Genomic DNA, 16729 nt, shown 5'->3' with positions numbered 1-16729 from the left:
TGGACACACACAGAATTCCGAGAAGCCCTTCCCCTCACTGGGCCTCAGTTTCCCACCTGTAAAATGGGGAGAAGCCAGCATTCTCGTGGTGTAAATGAGGAAGGGCTGTGGTGAGGCAGGTAGGAGAGGGCTAGGAAGACCCCTCCCTCCTGGGTCAACCTCACCTAGGGTCCCACCTGGCTCCTCTTCTCACAGGATAATGCGTAGCAGGCTGGTGGCTCCTCACTGGGCTCCTGGCCCAGGGATCCAGTTTCTTCTCATTTCCTTGGCTGCCTCCGGGCGTCTGGTTTGGGGACGCACAGAGTAGAGGCTGGACTACGGGGCGGGGTAGGGGTGTGGATGGTCTGCAGAGCAGTCCCTGCCCCTCCCCTGCTGGGGACACTGTCTGATCCCTCCCCCAACTCCTCCTGCTCGCTCATCTTTCTCTTTCAGACTCCTGCCTCTGGGTCCAGTCCTTTCTCCCCTCTTTCCAGCTTGTGTCTTCACCCTGCACGCCCTCTCTGTCTCTCTTACTCAGCCAGACCAGCCTCCCTGTCTCTGCCTGGGGATCTACCCCTTTCACTTCCATTTTTGCTGATTCTGCTTCTCTGTCCATCCTTCTCTCTCTGTCTCTCTTCCTCTCTGTCTATCTCCTTTTCCTCTTCCTTTTCTCTGGGTCTTTCCATCCCTCACTTTCATGCTCCCTCCTCCCCACTGCCAACCACAGGCCTCCCGTCTCCAGGTTAGTCTGCCATTCCTTCTGTCTCCCCTAGGGTCCGCCAGCTTGACAGTCTTTGAGACGAATATCCTCACCTGCCTTCATTTCCCCGCTCCTGCCCCGAGATCATTTGCTCAAATTGCCCCAGAAGTTTGAGGGCTCCCAGAGTGGGGGCCTTCCATATCCTCACCTATCTCAGGCCTGCCCTTGAACAGAGTGTCGGGGGTGGTCACAGACAAGCTCTCTGTACCCTCTGGTGTTGCCGTGTCTCCATCAGCTGAGATCTGGCTGGTGGGGCTGGGGGCCCTGGGCTATTCCTACAGTGACATCCAGTGGCCAGGTCTGAACCAGGTGCAGGAGGCGCAGATAGCCCCTAGCAACCCCAGGACCTGTGGGCTCCAGGCTAACGTCACTCTGGAGTGGGATGGGGATGCCAGGCCAGCAGGGTCACGGTGCCCGCCTCCTGGAGGGCAACGTCCACCTGCTGATCCCTGCCCCTCACCCCGCCCTGTCCATCCGGAGGCCTGGTTTTGCCCTCCGGCACCCCCTGAGCTTTGCACACAGGGCGGGGACACCTGGATTTCTCTGGCCCCCTGAGTGGGGCCAACTTGGAGGAATTTCTCAAAGCCTATTAGAGCAGTGGCTGCCTCCTGCCTGCCTCCTCGGGCTGGGCAGGGCTGAGGGCGGAGGGAGAGAGGGAGGGAGGGGAGAGAGGAGGAAGGGAAAAAAAGTTGGCAGTCCGACAGCAGAGCTGTGTCTGCATCCATCGCTGAGAGGAGGCCTGTGTGGTGTGGGGCGGGCCAGGAGCAAGGAGAGGCCTTCCTCCCTTTGTGCTCCCCCCTTCTCCTCCCCCCGGGGCCCTATAAATAGGCCCAGCCCGGGCTGTGGCTCAGTTCTCAGAGGGAGGCGAGCACCAGGCAGCGGTCTCAAGCCAAGCCCCCTGCCAGCATGGCCAGCGAGTTCAAGAAGAAGCTCTTTTGGAGGGCGGTGGTGGCCGAGTTCCTGGCCATGATCCTCTTCATCTTCATCAGCATCGGTTCAGCCCTGGGCTTCCACTACCCAATAAAGAGCAACCAGACGACAGGTGCAGTCCAGGATAATGTGAAGGTGTCACTGGCCTTTGGGTTGAGCATCGCCACGCTGGCCCAGAGCGTGGGCCACATCAGCGGTGCCCACCTCAACCCAGCCGTCACACTGGGGCTCCTGCTCAGCTGCCAGATCAGTGTCCTCCGGGCCATCATGTACATCATTGCCCAGTGCGTGGGGGCCATCGTTGCCACTGCCATCCTCTCGGGCATCACCTCCTCTCTGCCTGACAACTCGCTTGGCCTCAATGCGGTGAGTGGGGTGGCCCCAGGCTCTGGGGGCTCTAGAATGGTGCTGAGATGGGTCTGTCTCATCCTCCACCCATTGTGCAGACGGGGACACTGAGGAACAGAGAGGATGAGAGGTTGCTGGAGGTCAAGCAGAGCTGTACCTGGAACTCAGCTATGCCCCCCGTCCAGAGCCTGTTTTCTGCCAGGCACTGTGGGAAGCTGAGACCCAGAGCATAATGGTCTTGCCAATGTCCCCTGCAGGTCTCTATTGTGGGGAATAAGCTCTGGAGTCAGCTAACAGTGGGGCCAGCAGATCCTCACCCCGGGGCTGCAGTTTCTTCCCCTCCCTCCCCTCAGCCCCATCTGGGCAGCGGCTCCCTCCCCCCATGCAACCTGGACCCTCTTACACTTTGCCTGCTGCCCCCAGTCTCCCTGGACCACATGTCCCGCATGTCTGCAGCTGGTCACACAGTCCTGTGTGAGCGAAACTCTCCCAGGGGGGCTCCTCGAGCATCCAGGCAGCCCCACCTTCACACAGGTCCTCAAACAAACTGCCTTCAAAGAAAAAGCTCCTCTTGCTCTGCTGGCTCCGGGAATGGGACAAAGACGGGAGGTGAAAACAGTTTCAGGACAGCCTGCAGGTGACTTTCCTTTCCACCTTTGCAGCAAAGGGTGGGGGCCGGAGCAGGGACATCTCGCCTCCACTCTGATGGAGATGGACATCTTCCATCTCTGGGTCCGCTGTCTATCACCGGACGCAGAGAGGTGTGGCGCGTGTATTTGTGTCTGTGAGCAGTGTGTGCACACGTGGATGCCGGCATGGGTCTCCGAACCTGTGAAAGCTGGCTGTGTTACTTCTGAAAGTGTATCTGTGAGCGTGTCAGTGCTGCGGTGTGAGTGTGTCTGGAAGTGAGTGCATACCTGTGTGTGCCCACTGCTCAGGCCTGACCTGGGGGCACTCATGATAAGCAGATGTGGGCGACTGGGTGGAAGCTGTGGAAAAGAATTCCTCCCGGGCCGCTTAGCACAGCTAATTGGCCGTTGGCAGGCAGCTGCCTGCTGTCGCCGACCTGGGCTTTTCCAGACCCTCAGCCAAGTGCAAACTCAGACCTGGCTTGGGCCACAGCAGGGGGAAAATTTGGCCTGAGAGGCCGAGGAAGGCTTGGAGGAGGTCTCAGAGTGCCCGAGGAGGTGTTTTCACAGGGAGGGAGAGAGAAGGAATCAGATCAGATCTGGGCTGGCGGGACCTGGGCAGGGCAGGCGGGTGTGGGGACAGTGAGGGAGGCAGCCAGAGGCTCCACAGAGAGTGGCGGGTGATTAGACAAGCAACCGTCCTCCCGCTTCCCAGCCAAAGTCCAGATTCAGCTGCGAAGGTCCGTGCAGAGGGCAGTTGGCATGACCCTGCCAAGCAGGGATTAGCACTCCTTGTGTCACCGTGACACCTCACCCAGTCCAGGACTGAAGGTTAGCCCTTCTGGCTGGAGTTTAAACTTTAGTCAAGGAAGATGTGGTCTCCGTGGGTGTAAGGTCCTCCAGCTCTGTCTCTAGTGGGGGCAGAGCTGGGCGACCTCAGGGCGTGCCCACGGAGTAGTGTCAGGATCACCTCGGGGCTCAGCTGGGTATGATGGGCAAGGGGAAGGATCCTTCCTGGGGAGGAATAGAGTCACCCCAGGCCTTCTGGCCCCCTCTTGACCTTCCTTCTCAAGGGTGAGTCAGGCCAGGCATCTGCTGGTGACTCTGTTCTCTCACACAGGCATCCCAGGCAGGCTTGAGGAGGGCAAGCATCCCTGTGCAATCTTGATCTGGCCACACCCTGATTCAGTGTCTTTTTCCCTTGCCAGCCTCCATTTTTCCAGTCTCCCCAATACCTGAGCTGGGTGGGTTGCAAGAGAGGGAGAAAAGGGAACCCAACCCTGAGCAGGGAAGCAGACAAGTTGAGTTCAAGGCCTGGCTGCTTACTTGCTGACTTTCTTGGAGCTGAGAGCCCTTAAGTCTCCAAGAGGGGACCTAGGTCTCTTTGATATCTCTTGGTCACACCCATACTACCAGCAAGCTCACTTTGTGGACTTGAGTTTATCTCTCTTCGCAGGAGGGGCTGGCTAAGAGGAGCCCAAGAAGTGCCAGGCTGAACATAAGGGCAGCGAACATTGTGGTGGGAGCCCAGGGACTGCCCTGGCCCCACCATGGAAGTTTAGGGTCCAGAAACACGTGTCTTGGGCTGAAGAACTCAGAAAGGGTTCAGAACACTGAGCTTGGGATCTAAAGGGACCTGGGAGGTGGCCTCAATGCCTCAAGAAGGGCGGAGACCAGTCTACACAGCAGGTGACATGCTCTTTCCTCCAGGCTCTGGGAGAGGTTTCCCCTAGCCCCTTGAGTCCCGGGCCTCTCCAAACCCAAACCAGTCGTTGGCATGGAGATTTTCAAGGAAAATAGGGAAAAGAAGTGGCAGGAAGTGGTTGGAGTGAGTCAGGGGGTGTCCCATGGGGATATGTTGGCGAAAACTTTCTCCTCACTGAGTCAGGGCTCAGGATATGCCCTGGAGCAACCGTGGACCTCTCTCCATCCTGCCACATCCTAGCTGGTTCTCAAAGCCAGACCCTGAGTTTATTTCTAGAGTGAAAGACAGAGGCAGTGGCTGGTGCCTGGCCTGCCCTGCCCTAGTTCAGCTACTAATACAGTGTGATTTCAGGCAAGCCACCTCATCTGTGTGGTCCCAGGTCCCATCTGTGGAATGGGTATATTGCAAGGCGTGGCTGGGCGCTGGGAAGTGGAAGATGCTCTTGAACCTTGAAATTCTGACCACTCACTGGCTCTGTTCGCTCTTCCCCTCTCTTGCTTGCTCACCCATGTTCACTGTAAACATGACTTTCACTACTGCAGACTAAATTCGGGGCTGAGTCAGGCCGCTCCCTGCTCTGAGGAGTCCATGGTCCCGAGCAAGATAAGGCCGCTGCACATCTGTCAATGATAGGGGGCAGGAGGCAGGTGTGATAAGACGTGTCAGGGCACCTGGGAACTTCTGACCTCGAGCTGCGATGAGGGCCAGGAGGCCTTCAGGGAGGAGGTGTCCCGGGAGCCTAAAAGTAGAGATTCCAGGGTGGAGGGAAGGGGTTTCCAGCAGAGGAGGTCATGGCCTGAGAATCACAGGGTGTGGCTGATGTGGGGTTGGGTAGGGGGTGGGTCCTGGTGGGAGACTGGGGCTCTAGAGAACAATGAGAGTTCAGGGTTCAGGTCAGTGTCTGCCTGCGTCCCAGAGCCTGTGAATTCAGCCCCTTTGGGAGCTCAAGCAGAGTGCAAACCTCCCTTTTCCGGGGTCTTTTCTCAACACCGTTGATGCTGAGCCTGACTGCCTGGAGAACCTCTTCTACTTGTTGCATCTTGCACCTGACTTTAGCCCCAAACTTTCTGCTTCCCCAGTTTCCTGAGCCTCAGTTTCCCCAACCACAGAATGAGAGTGCCCCCGACTCCCTAACCCCTCTTCCCCATGCCACCAGTTCTTCCAGTGTTGAGGGCCCTCCGCCTCCCCCGGAGTTGAGGGTGGACTGGGGAAAGGGAAGCCAGTTTTCCGACGGCCCTGTCCAGGGAGTGGGCTGGGGGCTGGGTGGTGGTGCCACAGATGGGACGTGTAATTACTGTTTCCAGCCAGAGCCCAATGAGGGGGAAGGCGCAGAGAGAGGCAGAAGCTTTGCGGTGGAGACTTGCCTCACCATGGAAAATTCTGAGGCAGTTTCCCCCATTAAAGCCCTTGGAGCCGCGCCTGCCAGCCCCATATCGTCCATTCCGACACTGGCCCCTAACCAGGGCTTGCTCTGGGAATCCTCCTCTGAAGAGACTATGCCCTGAGAGGGGATACGGCCCACCAGGGTCCCTCAGTCTGAGGGGATTCACCTTGTTCCATTGTTCTCCCCAACCCAGGTCACAGCCTTCCCTCACTGCATTAGCTCACTGCAGGCCAATCCCATGCAGTCTCCCCTAACCTGACCTCAGGCCCACATGGTGTTCCCCACTTTCTCTAGGGCCCCACCCAGCAGGGTGCCTTTAGCCTTACCCACCGAGGGCTTTCCCCAAGCACCTCAGACATGCCCCCTGCCTGCACCTTGAAGACTGGCTTGGGCAAGCTTTCCTGGAGGCACAGGGAGCCCTTGATTCTTGCTGGCAGAGCCCCCCTGGGGGCATGGTCCCTGCCCTCTGGAAGAACAGATGTATCTGAGCCCTGTGTGGGCAGAGCCCACACAGCTGCAGATAAGGGCAGGAAAATTCCCTTAGCCAGACCCTCTGTCTGGGTTCAGAGGGGCTCCTTAACCCAGGTGGTTCCCCGGGGGTGAGTGAGGGGCTCTCTTCACACAACCGAGGAGCTGCGGGCCAGTGGACGAGTACACCCTGAGGCTGAAAACAACTCACAAGCTGGTAGAAAAGGTGGGAAAATGCCCATCCCCATGAGCACGTCCTTTCAGTGCCCGAAACCCCACCATCAGGACAACCTGGGGCTGGTGTCTGCTCAGGGTAAAGAAAGAACTTACTATTTTAAATTGGGGAGGGACAGCTTCCAAATCAGTAAGTTCCTGGTCACCAGGGCTGTGCAGGTAGGGTGTGTTGGGCAGCCATGGCCCTGGGGCATGTGGCTCTTGTGGGGGGGCAGTGGTGGGGGCCATCTAACATTCCAGGTGGGCGGGAGGCCCTATGACAGGCTCTGTGCTGTACGGAGACCGGCCATTCACGCAGCCAGGTAGGAATCCTGCACTCAGGACCCTAGCCTGGAGGATGACTGCAGGTCATGGGGGAAGGGGTCCATGTCAGGCAGGAAGGAATCTTAGAGACAGTTTGGGGCTATAATCTGGGCTGAGGCCTCTATTTTACTGATAAGGAAACCACGGCTCACAGATGGGTGGAGTCACTCAAGATTGTGTAGCAGGTGATGGTGGAGCAGGACTGTGACCCCAGCTGCCTGCCTACAACCCTTGAAAATCTCTGCAAATTGCACATACTTACGCTGCACTGGCACCCATGTGTGTATGCACAGTCACAACGATATGATGCACACGGGCACGCACACACACACACGGGTGGGCGGGAAGCACCTTTTTAAGCCTGGGTGGTCCCCCTCTAGCCCTGGGACCCTAGGAGGGTGGAGGGGGGCCCCTCAATAGCACCTCTTCCTTTCCCGAGCGGGAAGGCGGGGGCTGCCCCCAAGTGAGGAAAGAAGGAGGGAGGGAAGGAGGAAGCCCTTGCTTTGTGTATTGTTCCTTGTCAGGAAGATGAAATGGCTTCTGAGAGCAAATAAAGGGCGCCTTGAGACCTCCTTCTTTCTCTCTTACTCAAGGGTGCTTCCATCCCTTCTCCTCCCCCATCCCCAGCCAGCAGTGGACCTGTACGTGGGAGCACAGCACACGGGGACAGGGTGACAACGCAGAAATACCACTAGACACACAACACAGACCCACGAGGCCACACAGAGTGCCCTCCCCCCACCCTGCCCCAGAGCCCACCTCTGCAAGAGACGGCTTCCCGCCTAATAGGGTTAATATGTGACTAGTTCGAGTGTCCCCCGTGGGCTGAAAAAGAGGGTGTATTCTTGAATTTGGAAGTGCAGGGTGTATGGGGTTCCCTGTTCTTGCTGTTTATGTTATTGACACTTCCCTCCATCGGTTTCTAAGGGAGGTTGTAAACCCCTTCACTCTGGTAGTGGATCGATCATTTTCTTTTTGTAATTCTGTCAACTTTTGTGTCATCTATTTTTAGGTTGTATTCTTTAGTGCGTACAGGTTGAGAACTTTTATAACTGTTGGACAGACTTTTCACTTACTTAGTGTCTAATAAACCTCTTAATGTCTAAGGAAAAAGAAAAGAGTCACATCTGGACATATGTGGTCACCCAGAGACTCTGCAGAGAGCAATGCAGAGAGACACACAAAGCCGTGGATACCCAGAGGCACATGTGCGCTTGAAAAATCACCGATGGAAGGGTGATACTTGGGGAGGGGCTCAGTGAGATCCCCCTCACTGGGATACTGAGTCCCGCAGGCGGTGGGTGGGTGGGGTGGTCCTTGATGTCTTGTTCTTTAATGGATGCCCAGAGCCCCGCCAGGCCTGGTTCAGGAAAGGTGGGACCCCAGGATGCTCAGGTCATGCTGGGGTCTTGGGCAGGAGTCACTTTGGTCAGTCTGCTTATGGGCAGCAGGGAGAGGAGGGTTTGAAGTTCATTGCCTGGAGAGGTCGGCTCTGTGCCACCCTGGGGCCTGGGGCACCCTGGCAGCTACAGAACATCTTCTGCCAGCTCCTCAGTCTAAGGTGGCAACAGACAGGACCTTCAGCCACGTGCATAGGCAGCCAGCACCTTTGACTGTGAGCGTAGGCAGCATAGACTCTGGGGCAAGAATTCTGGCATTACCATCTCCTTCCCAGGCCTTGACCTCACCGTCTGTAATCTCACAGAGTCTTGAGCATGCTGTCCTGCAAGGTCTGTAGAGACTAATACTGGCCTGCAGTCTCCCAGCTAGAAAGCAAATGAACCAGCCCTGACTCCAGAGAACTTCCCTCTAGAGTGGGTAGAAATGCAAGAAAATTAACATAATCTGCCACTTCTTTTGGGGGAGAGGGGACACACCGAACAGCTTGTGGGATCTTACTTCCCTGACCAGGAATCGAACCCAGGCCCTCAGCAGTGAAAAGTGCAGAGTCCTAACCACTGGGCCTCCAAGAAATGTCCTTGTCTGCCCCTCCTGTCTCCACACAGTAAGTGTCCCATTGAGGTCTGGGCAGGGAGATGAGAAGATGTCCACATTCTGCCCCACTGAGCTCCCAGGCCAGGGGTTCTGAGGCACCCGATAAGAGGCAAAAAGGTTATTTCTCTGCAAGATTTGCAGGCTGTTCAGTGAGGGCTTGATGAGTGAAAGCAGAAGTTAATTCCAGCCAGGGACCTGAGAAAACTTCTTGATGCTGAATTGGAATTGATGGAGGAATCTGAATTGGCCCCTGAGAGTGGGCTTCAGTGGGTTTGATACAAAACTGGAGAGTTTACATCTCTCTGATGCTTAAGATTAAATGTGTGGCTTTTCTCTTATTTATACTTGTGTTCAGAAAATTGTTACTTTTTTTTGGTTTTGTTTTGTTTTGGCCTTAATTAGTGAAATATAAGACCCGGGCTGGGCAAAAGGCTCTGGGGATGTACAAACTTTTTTTCAATAACAAGTAACCACAACTGGGATTAGCCCTATTTATGCAATTGTGTCAAAATCGGTAGGTTGTAAACAGAAACATGGGCTTCTCAGGTGGCTCAGCAGTAAAGAATCTGCTTGTCAAACAGGGGATGCTGGTTCGATCCCTGGTCTGGGAAGATCCCCTGGAGAAGGAAATGGCAACCAGCTCCAGTATCCTTGCCTGGAGAATCCCATGGACAGAAGGAGCCTGGCGGGTTATCCATGGGGTCTTAAAGAGTAAGAAACGACTTAAAGAGATGAAATAACAATAGTAACAAAATCGGAACATAGGGTCTGAATTTTCGCTTGCTGTTTTCTGGACGTCAAATTTCAGCAGACCTTAAATTATCATTTCAATTTGGAATGATCAATGATTTTTTTTTTTTTTTCAGATGTAAGTAGCACAACTTCTTAGGCAGTTCAAAGAGAGGAGATCGTAGAAGCAATCAGGGGAGGCTTCTTGCTAATGGCAGCGGTGGTAATGGGTTTCAGTTCAGTTCAGTTCAGTCGCTCAGTCGTTTCCGACTCTTTGCGACCCCATGAATCACAGCACGCCAGGCCTCCCTGTCCATCACCAACTCCCAGAGTTTACTCAAATTCACGTCCATCGAGTCAGTGATGCCATCCAGCCATCTCATCCTCTGTCATCCCCTTCTCCTCCTGCCCCCAATCCCTCCCAGCATCAGAGTCTTTTCCAATGAGTCAACTCTTCGCATGAGGTGGCCGAAGTACTGGAGTTTCAGCTTTAGCATTATTCCTTCCAAAGAAAACCCAGGGCTGATCTCCTTCAGAATGGACTGGTTGGATCTCCTTCAGAATGGACTGGTTGGATTTCCTTGCAGTCCAAGGGACTCTCAAGAGTCTTCTCCAACACCACGGTTCAAAAGCATCAATTCTTCAGCTCTCAGCTTTCTTCACAGTCCAACTCTCACATCCATACATGACCACAGGAAAAACCATAGCCTTGACTAGACGGACCTTTGTTGGCAAAGTAATGTCTCTGCTTTTCAATATGCTATCTAGGTTGGTCATAACTTTTCTTCCAAGGAGTAAGCGTCTTTTAATTTCATGGCTGCACTCACCATCTGCAGTGATTTTGGAGCCCAAACAAATAAAGTCTGACACTGTTTCCACTGTTTCCCCATCTATTTCCCATGAAGTGATGGGACCAGATGCCATGATCTTCGTTTTCTGAATGTTGAGTTTTAAGCCAACTTTTTCACTCTCCTCTTTCAGCCTTCAAGAGTCTCTTTAGTTCCTCTTCACTTTCTGCCGTAAGGGTGGTGTCATCTGCATATCTGAGGTTATTGATATTTCTCCTGGCAATCTTGATTCCAGCTTGTGCTTCTTCCAGCCCAGCATTTCTCATGATGTACTCTGCATATAAGTTAAATAAGCAGGGTGACAATATACAGCCTTGACGTCCTCCTTTTCCTATTTGGAACCAGTCTGTTCCATGTCCAGTTCTAACTGTTGCTTCCTGACCTGCATACAAATGGTAATGGGTTTAGGGAGAGGAAATTTACTAACCCATGTGGTTCTGGGCAGTCAAATTCTAAGGGCTCTGGGCCGCTAGGATGAGGTATATCTTAGAGTCCCCAGGGCAGGTATCACTTCTTGTGGACTGGGCATGGCACCAGGGCCCCTGGTCTGCTCTCTTTGCGTGGAAAGTGATGTCCTTGGGCAGAGCAGGAGCTGAGATGCTGAGATGTGGTTAAGAACCCGGGGAGAGATGAGCTCGCCCAGACCACATCTGTGATGAGTGCGGTGGGGATGAGGAGTATGAGGCAGGAGCCACTTAGAGCGATCATTCCATTAATCAGAGTGGAAGGGCTGGTTTCGGGACTCCTGCCAGCTAGCAATTAGGCCAACCCTGGAGAGCAAAGGAGAACGTGTGGAGGCGTGTGGGAGGAGGAGCCCTGAGCTTCCCGAGCGCTCAGACATGGAGGGCAGCGGCAGGTGTGAATATGATGGGCATTGGTGCAAGTTGCCTGGCCTCATCAGCCTGGCCTCCGTGGAGCCTGTCTCTGCTCCAGGTGGGCCTCACTCTATTGTCCACACTCCTGAGCAGCACAGCCCCTCCTGTTCTGCCTGCCCCACCTAGTTCTGAGGATAAGAGAAAGAACCAGAACAAAGCCACAACAACTATCCTGAGCCCACCTGCCTCTGCAACCCTTTCCAAATGCCCCAAGACAGCCCCTCTCCCTCCACCCCATGCCTTAGAACCTCTGGCCTCTCTGGAGAATGGTGAAGGAAAAATTAGATCTACTTTACAGGTGGTGAAACTGAGGACCAGAGACAGGCAAGACCATGGTCATAGGGCCAGCAAGTAGGAGAGTAGGGACCTGAACTCAGGGTCACCTCTACAGCCCCACACTGGGGTGCAAAGAAAGCTGGGTACTTCCCAGAGTGCTGGCTGAGCTGAGGGGCTGCAGCCCTGGGGTCGGCCAGGAAAGGCGCGCAGAGCTTGGGCTGCAATGGAGGGGAGGGGATATGAGTCATTTTCCCTGTGATCCAGGGTGGCAGACAAAGGCGGGAAGAGAATTGTTCTTTTAAGATGGCCTCAGGGTGGGGCTGTGAAAACCTCTGAATGGTGGAGGGGTGCCCTCCACCTAGGATTCTGCAAAATGCCCCGTAGCCTTGGAGACACCTCCACCCCGCTCAGGAAGAAGGTTCAAGTTCAATCTTATTTGGACACACCAGCCCTGCCTGGGAGAAGGCAGCCTCTGTGGTCACATCCAGGCATATTTGTGAGTGGGCCTTGGCCCACGTGGCCCAGGTCCCCTGTGTGGGCATATTTGGCCCCTGGGACCGAACCCCACATAGGGGGATGGTGCAGGGGCTCCTTGGGGAGGGGTCTCCTGGCTGCAGCTACAGAGGGAGGGCTCTGGTGACCTCATGGCAGCTCCCATTCCCTTCTTTTTCCATGAGTCATGTTTCTAAAAGTGGCCTAGGAGCAAGTGGGAGCCAGACGGTGGTGGCGGGGCCTGTGTGGCCAGGAGGGAGAAGGAGGGGGCAGATAGGGAGGGTGGGGCCCAGAGGAAATGGGAGAGAGACAGCAGAAGGGAGAGACAGACAGAGGTGGGAAGGAGACAGAGGTGGGGGCTGCAAGGAACACAGGCTCAAGGGAGAGATGGACACGGGAATCTGCGGCCAGCTAACTGCCGAAGTCCCTTTCCAGCTTTGCAGGGGATGGGGTGGAATGCTCAAGATGTGAGGGTAAGCAGAAACGTCTCCAGCTGGGCCCTCCCACCCATTTTCTCCTCTTCTTCTTTGACTGTCCCTGAATGTCCCTGATCATCTCTTCCCATGTCTAGGGCTTGCCTGTCACCTATGGCCTTGGTACCCCAGGGTACCCTGATCTGGAGGTAGGTGGATGCAGAAGCACCATCCGCCTCCAGGCCTCTCTGGCCTCTGGGGAGAATGCTGTGGGACATTCTCCCACATGTTTAGGACAAGCTGGTTCTTCCTCAACAGGTGTGGGAGGGGCCAAGGCCTGATGTGCACTGCTGGCTGTATGTGCTTGAGTGTGGTGGATGCAATGGGCTCTGAGGGCACTGAGGGTCTGGCCTTTGGTGCCCGGGCCTGGGGGCCCTGGGACTCCACCCTCACCACTCTGCTCACTGAGCCTTGCTGCCCCTCTCTCCTACAGCTGGCCCCTGGCGTGAACTCGGGCCAGGGCCTGGGCATTGAAATCATCGGGACTCTACAGCTGGTGCTGTGCGTGCTGGCCACCACCGACCGGAGGCGCCGCGACCTCGGGGGCTCTGGGCCCCTGGCCATTGGCTTCTCTGTGGCCCTGGGACACCTGCTGGCGGTGAGTGGCGGCGGGAGTGGGGGGGAGTGGGGGGGGCGCGGGGTAGGGATTTCCCAAGTAGGAGTGCTGGTGGGGAGGGTGGAGCCAGGCTGCTGAGGGTGTCCTGTTGAGGGCAGGGGGTGGGACTCTGACAGGGCTCATTCCACGGGTTGGGGGACCAGCTGCCCTGGAGAGGGAGGCACAGGGCCTGGCTGACCATCCTTCCAGGTCTGATGGTCACTGCCCTGTTTCCCCTCTGGTCTTCTTCCTCCATGTCACCCTCTCCCTCCCTCTCCCTCTGTCTCTTTCTCTCCATCTCCTCTCCTGTTCCCCCTGACCCTTCCCTCCCACAGATAGACTACACCGGCTGCGGTATTAACCCTGCCCGGTCCTTCGGCTCCTCGGTGATCACGCACAATTTCCAGGACCACTGGGTAAGGGGTCGCAGGGCTGCCCCATGCAGGTGGGAGGGAGACTTTGGTGCCTTATGGTAGATCCACCCCCCACCCTGTGACATCATCTCCCATCACAGAAGCCCTGAGAGATAGCCAGGGGGAGGAACTCGGGAAGATGAGACCTGAGATGCAGAAGTGGTGGGTTCACACCTCAGACAGGACAGTGTAGGGAGCTTCCCCTTCCAGATCAGACCATGGTCTGATCATTCCAGGCATGCTGAGTTGGGTCGCACAGAAGCAAGAAGAAAATCACTACCTAAGTCCTGGCTTGGGCCAGTTGTAGGGGGTGGAGGGCTGCAGATGCTGGGGTTCAGCACTGCCTTTTCTGTCCCAGGCACAGGTTGGGGAGCAGCTGTGCAGTGGGGGGTGGGTCGGGGCTCTCATGGGAAGCAAGTCCCATCAGATGCCCCCTGAGCACGTCTGCTGTCTGTTCCTAGATCTTCTGGGTGGGGCCGTTCATCGGAGCAGCCCTGGCAGTGCTCATCTATGACTTCATCTTGGCGCCACGCAGCAGTGACCTCACAGACCGCGTGAAGGTGTGGACCAGCGGTCAGGTGGAGGAGTATGACCTGGATGCCGACGACATCAACTCCAGGGTGGAGATGAAGCCCAAATAAGGGGGCCAGGCCTGGGCATCCACATGGGGGGTGTGGGGGGCAGGGGCGGGCAGAGGGAGGGGAGGGCTGAAATCTGTATCATAGACACTCTGACAAGCTGGCCAAAGTCACTTCCCGAAGATCCACAGGGCCTGCGTGGCCAAGCCTGATTTGGGACTGTTGCCATCACCTTCTTTCTCTTTCTCCTTTTCTCGGCTTTGGGGATCCCTGAGGACCAAGATTTTCCAATCACCCATTCCCTTGAAGTCACAAAGGAGGTGAAAGAGAGGGACCCACCTTGCTAAGTTGTCCTTTCAGAGTGTGATGGGAGGTATGCCAGAAAGCCCCCTCCATCCCCAAATCGCTCACCAGCTCACCTGCTACAGGTGCCTGGGGCTCCTCGGTGATTGCTTTGTGCCTCCGAGCGTGGCCCTCTTTCCTGTAACAAGCACTTGCCCCAGGGATGCTCTGAGGGGGAAGAGACCCCACCAAGTGCAGTGATGGGTCAGGAGGCAGTCAGAGCCTGTCCTTGCAGCCTGGCTGGCTTCCAGGGCTGCTCCCCCAGCTCTGGAGGTGCTGTACAACCTTGGGAACGTCTCAGTCTTGGGGACTCAGTGACTCCATCTGTAAAGTGGCAGGGGTAGGGAGAGCTACGTGGGCCCGAGACCCCTCTCCAGGATTCTGTAAGTGTAGACACACTGCACATTCTGGAAGACCTAGTCTGGCCCAGCGCTGCTTCTTCCACTTGCCCAGTATATAGTTGTAACCTACACATCTATGTGAACACATGTACATAGGCACACATATTCCAAAACAAAGAGCAATAGGTCAGCCAGCCGTTGGAAGTTCCCGTTCCTAGGGGAGCAGGGCTGAGAGTGGACAGTCTGCTGTTGCAGAATGAAGATCATCTGAGGGAGGGGGAGGAATGTCCACGTTCCTTCACTGAGTTGTAGTTTATCTTTTCCACCTATCACTGCATCACCCTCGTCGTCATTTGGTTCTTCAGTTTCTCTTGCCAGTGCAGACACAGGTCAACATTATGTAGGGGTGTGTTGACTGAAAGACCCTTGGCCATCTGAAGGTCAGCCTCTGGAGACAGATGTCCTTGCTGGACCCTCAGCGAGGGTTCTGAGCCCCAAGCTGATCCCGAGGTGGGAGGAGAAGCAGATTCCTCCCTTATTCCAGAGGTTCTGGTTGGAGGCACTGGGGGGAAGTTGGGTGACCTGCACAGGCTTCCTAGGCCATAGGCTTCCCTCTTCATTTATTTGGAGAGGAGAATTGGTCTTGACCGAATGAAGTAGCTATGGCTGCAGCCCAAGGATAATTCTGAGCACAGTCTGTTAGTGGGGGCAGCTATCTACACATTCCATACAATTCCACCATGGCCAGAGTAGGTCCCCCCATGCCCCACAGCCACACAAACACTAAGAGATACAATACATAGGGATCTGAAAGCAGCAGGACGACCAGGAGGCCCTTAATGGTCACAACGCATCATGACATCCATGCACTCTCTCCTCCATTTCGCTTCTAGTCCATTTAACAGAGAAAGAAACAGGCCCAGGACCTGGAGCAAGATGATGATTTGGCCAGGCCTAGCAGCCAGGGCCATGTCCCTGGACTCTGAGACTGGGCCCTCTTAGACCCAGATCCTGCATTTCTGCTTGGGTAATGGCCAGGTGCCAGGAAGGGTGAGGGGACTCTTGGAGGGGAGAGGGGGGCACTCCATCTTGTCCTGTTCTGGCTGCTGCACACAGGACCCTGCATCTGTCTGCTTTGCATATATGTCTCTTTGGAATTGGAATTTCATTATATGTTAAGAAAATAAACATAATATAGGTCATCCAGACTCCTTGGAATGAAGGTTTTCTTCTTTGGGCACCATGTTCCCATAAGGGATCTCTGGGTCTGAGAACTTGGGCCCAGTCTGAGGGGGAGCCACTGCACCCCAGGATCCCTGGTCTCACGGGGTGGACACAACCAGAGCTCCATCTGAGGGACACAAGGCTCCTGCAGGATTGAAGTGTGACAGCTTGAGGGTTCCCTCTGACCCCTTCCCTAGAACAGAGCCCAGGGAGCACCAGGGACTGCCTGGGCCACACTTCCTCTGGCCCTTCTCACATTTCTGACCCACCTGCCCTGGGTCTGGGCTCTGCCTGGGGGGCTCAGCCCTGGGGGTGGAGGTGGAGATAGACTCACCCATCAGAGTGAAGTTAGTGCCAGGTGCAGGGCAGGCTGGGGAAAGGTGACGTGCAGCAGGTAAGAGGGGAAAAGTCCCTCAGTTCCTTAGGGCCTGGCGGGGGTGGGGGGGTGGGGCGGGGCGGGGGGCGTGTGTGTGTGTGTGTGTATGTGAAGGGTTCCTCTGCTCTGAAAGCATGAGCCACATTCTGTGAGGATGGGCATCTTCCCTTGGTTTTTGTCAGACTACTACAGGGCATCCCCAGGGCAGAAGAGATCCGAGTGGCCTGACCTCTGTCCTCAGAGGGACAGGAAGCTAGAAAAGGACCCCTCTGTCTGCTCCTGCCTTTACACCTGTCCTGGTGTAGCCCAAGGTCAGTGCAGGCTGGAAAGGCTCCATCCAGCCCTCTTCAGATCACAAAATCCCATCCCACATGTGGCCCCCTGGTACTGGGGGCACAGCAGGTGTGCATACCCTCATTCAGTGGAGGCATA

The 16729-nt window shown here is 55.6% G+C and overlaps 1 protein-coding gene across 1 annotated transcript; it reads left to right on the top strand.

Annotated features, from left to right (window-relative positions):
• Window positions 1-1573: 1573 nt before the first annotated feature.
• Window positions 1574-14101, top strand: AQP1 (aquaporin 1 (Colton blood group)). The gene is made up of 4 exons (XM_055590475.1): window positions 1574-2035; window positions 12862-13026; window positions 13359-13439; window positions 13898-14101. Exons 1-4 carry the CDS (start codon window positions 1646-1648, stop codon window positions 14075-14077), a joined length of 816 nt encoding a protein of 271 aa, XP_055446450.1. The 5' UTR covers window positions 1574-1645; the 3' UTR covers window positions 14078-14101.
• Window positions 14102-16729: the final 2628 nt, after the last annotated feature.

The sequence above is a fragment of the Bubalus kerabau genome, chromosome 8 (genome assembly GCF_029407905.1).
Source record: "Bubalus kerabau isolate K-KA32 ecotype Philippines breed swamp buffalo chromosome 8, PCC_UOA_SB_1v2, whole genome shotgun sequence".
In the NCBI taxonomy this organism is placed as follows: Eukaryota; Metazoa; Chordata; class Mammalia; order Artiodactyla; family Bovidae; genus Bubalus; species Bubalus kerabau.
The sequence above is the reverse complement of the archived record's forward strand: the minus strand, read 5'-3'. Positions and strand labels throughout refer to the sequence as shown.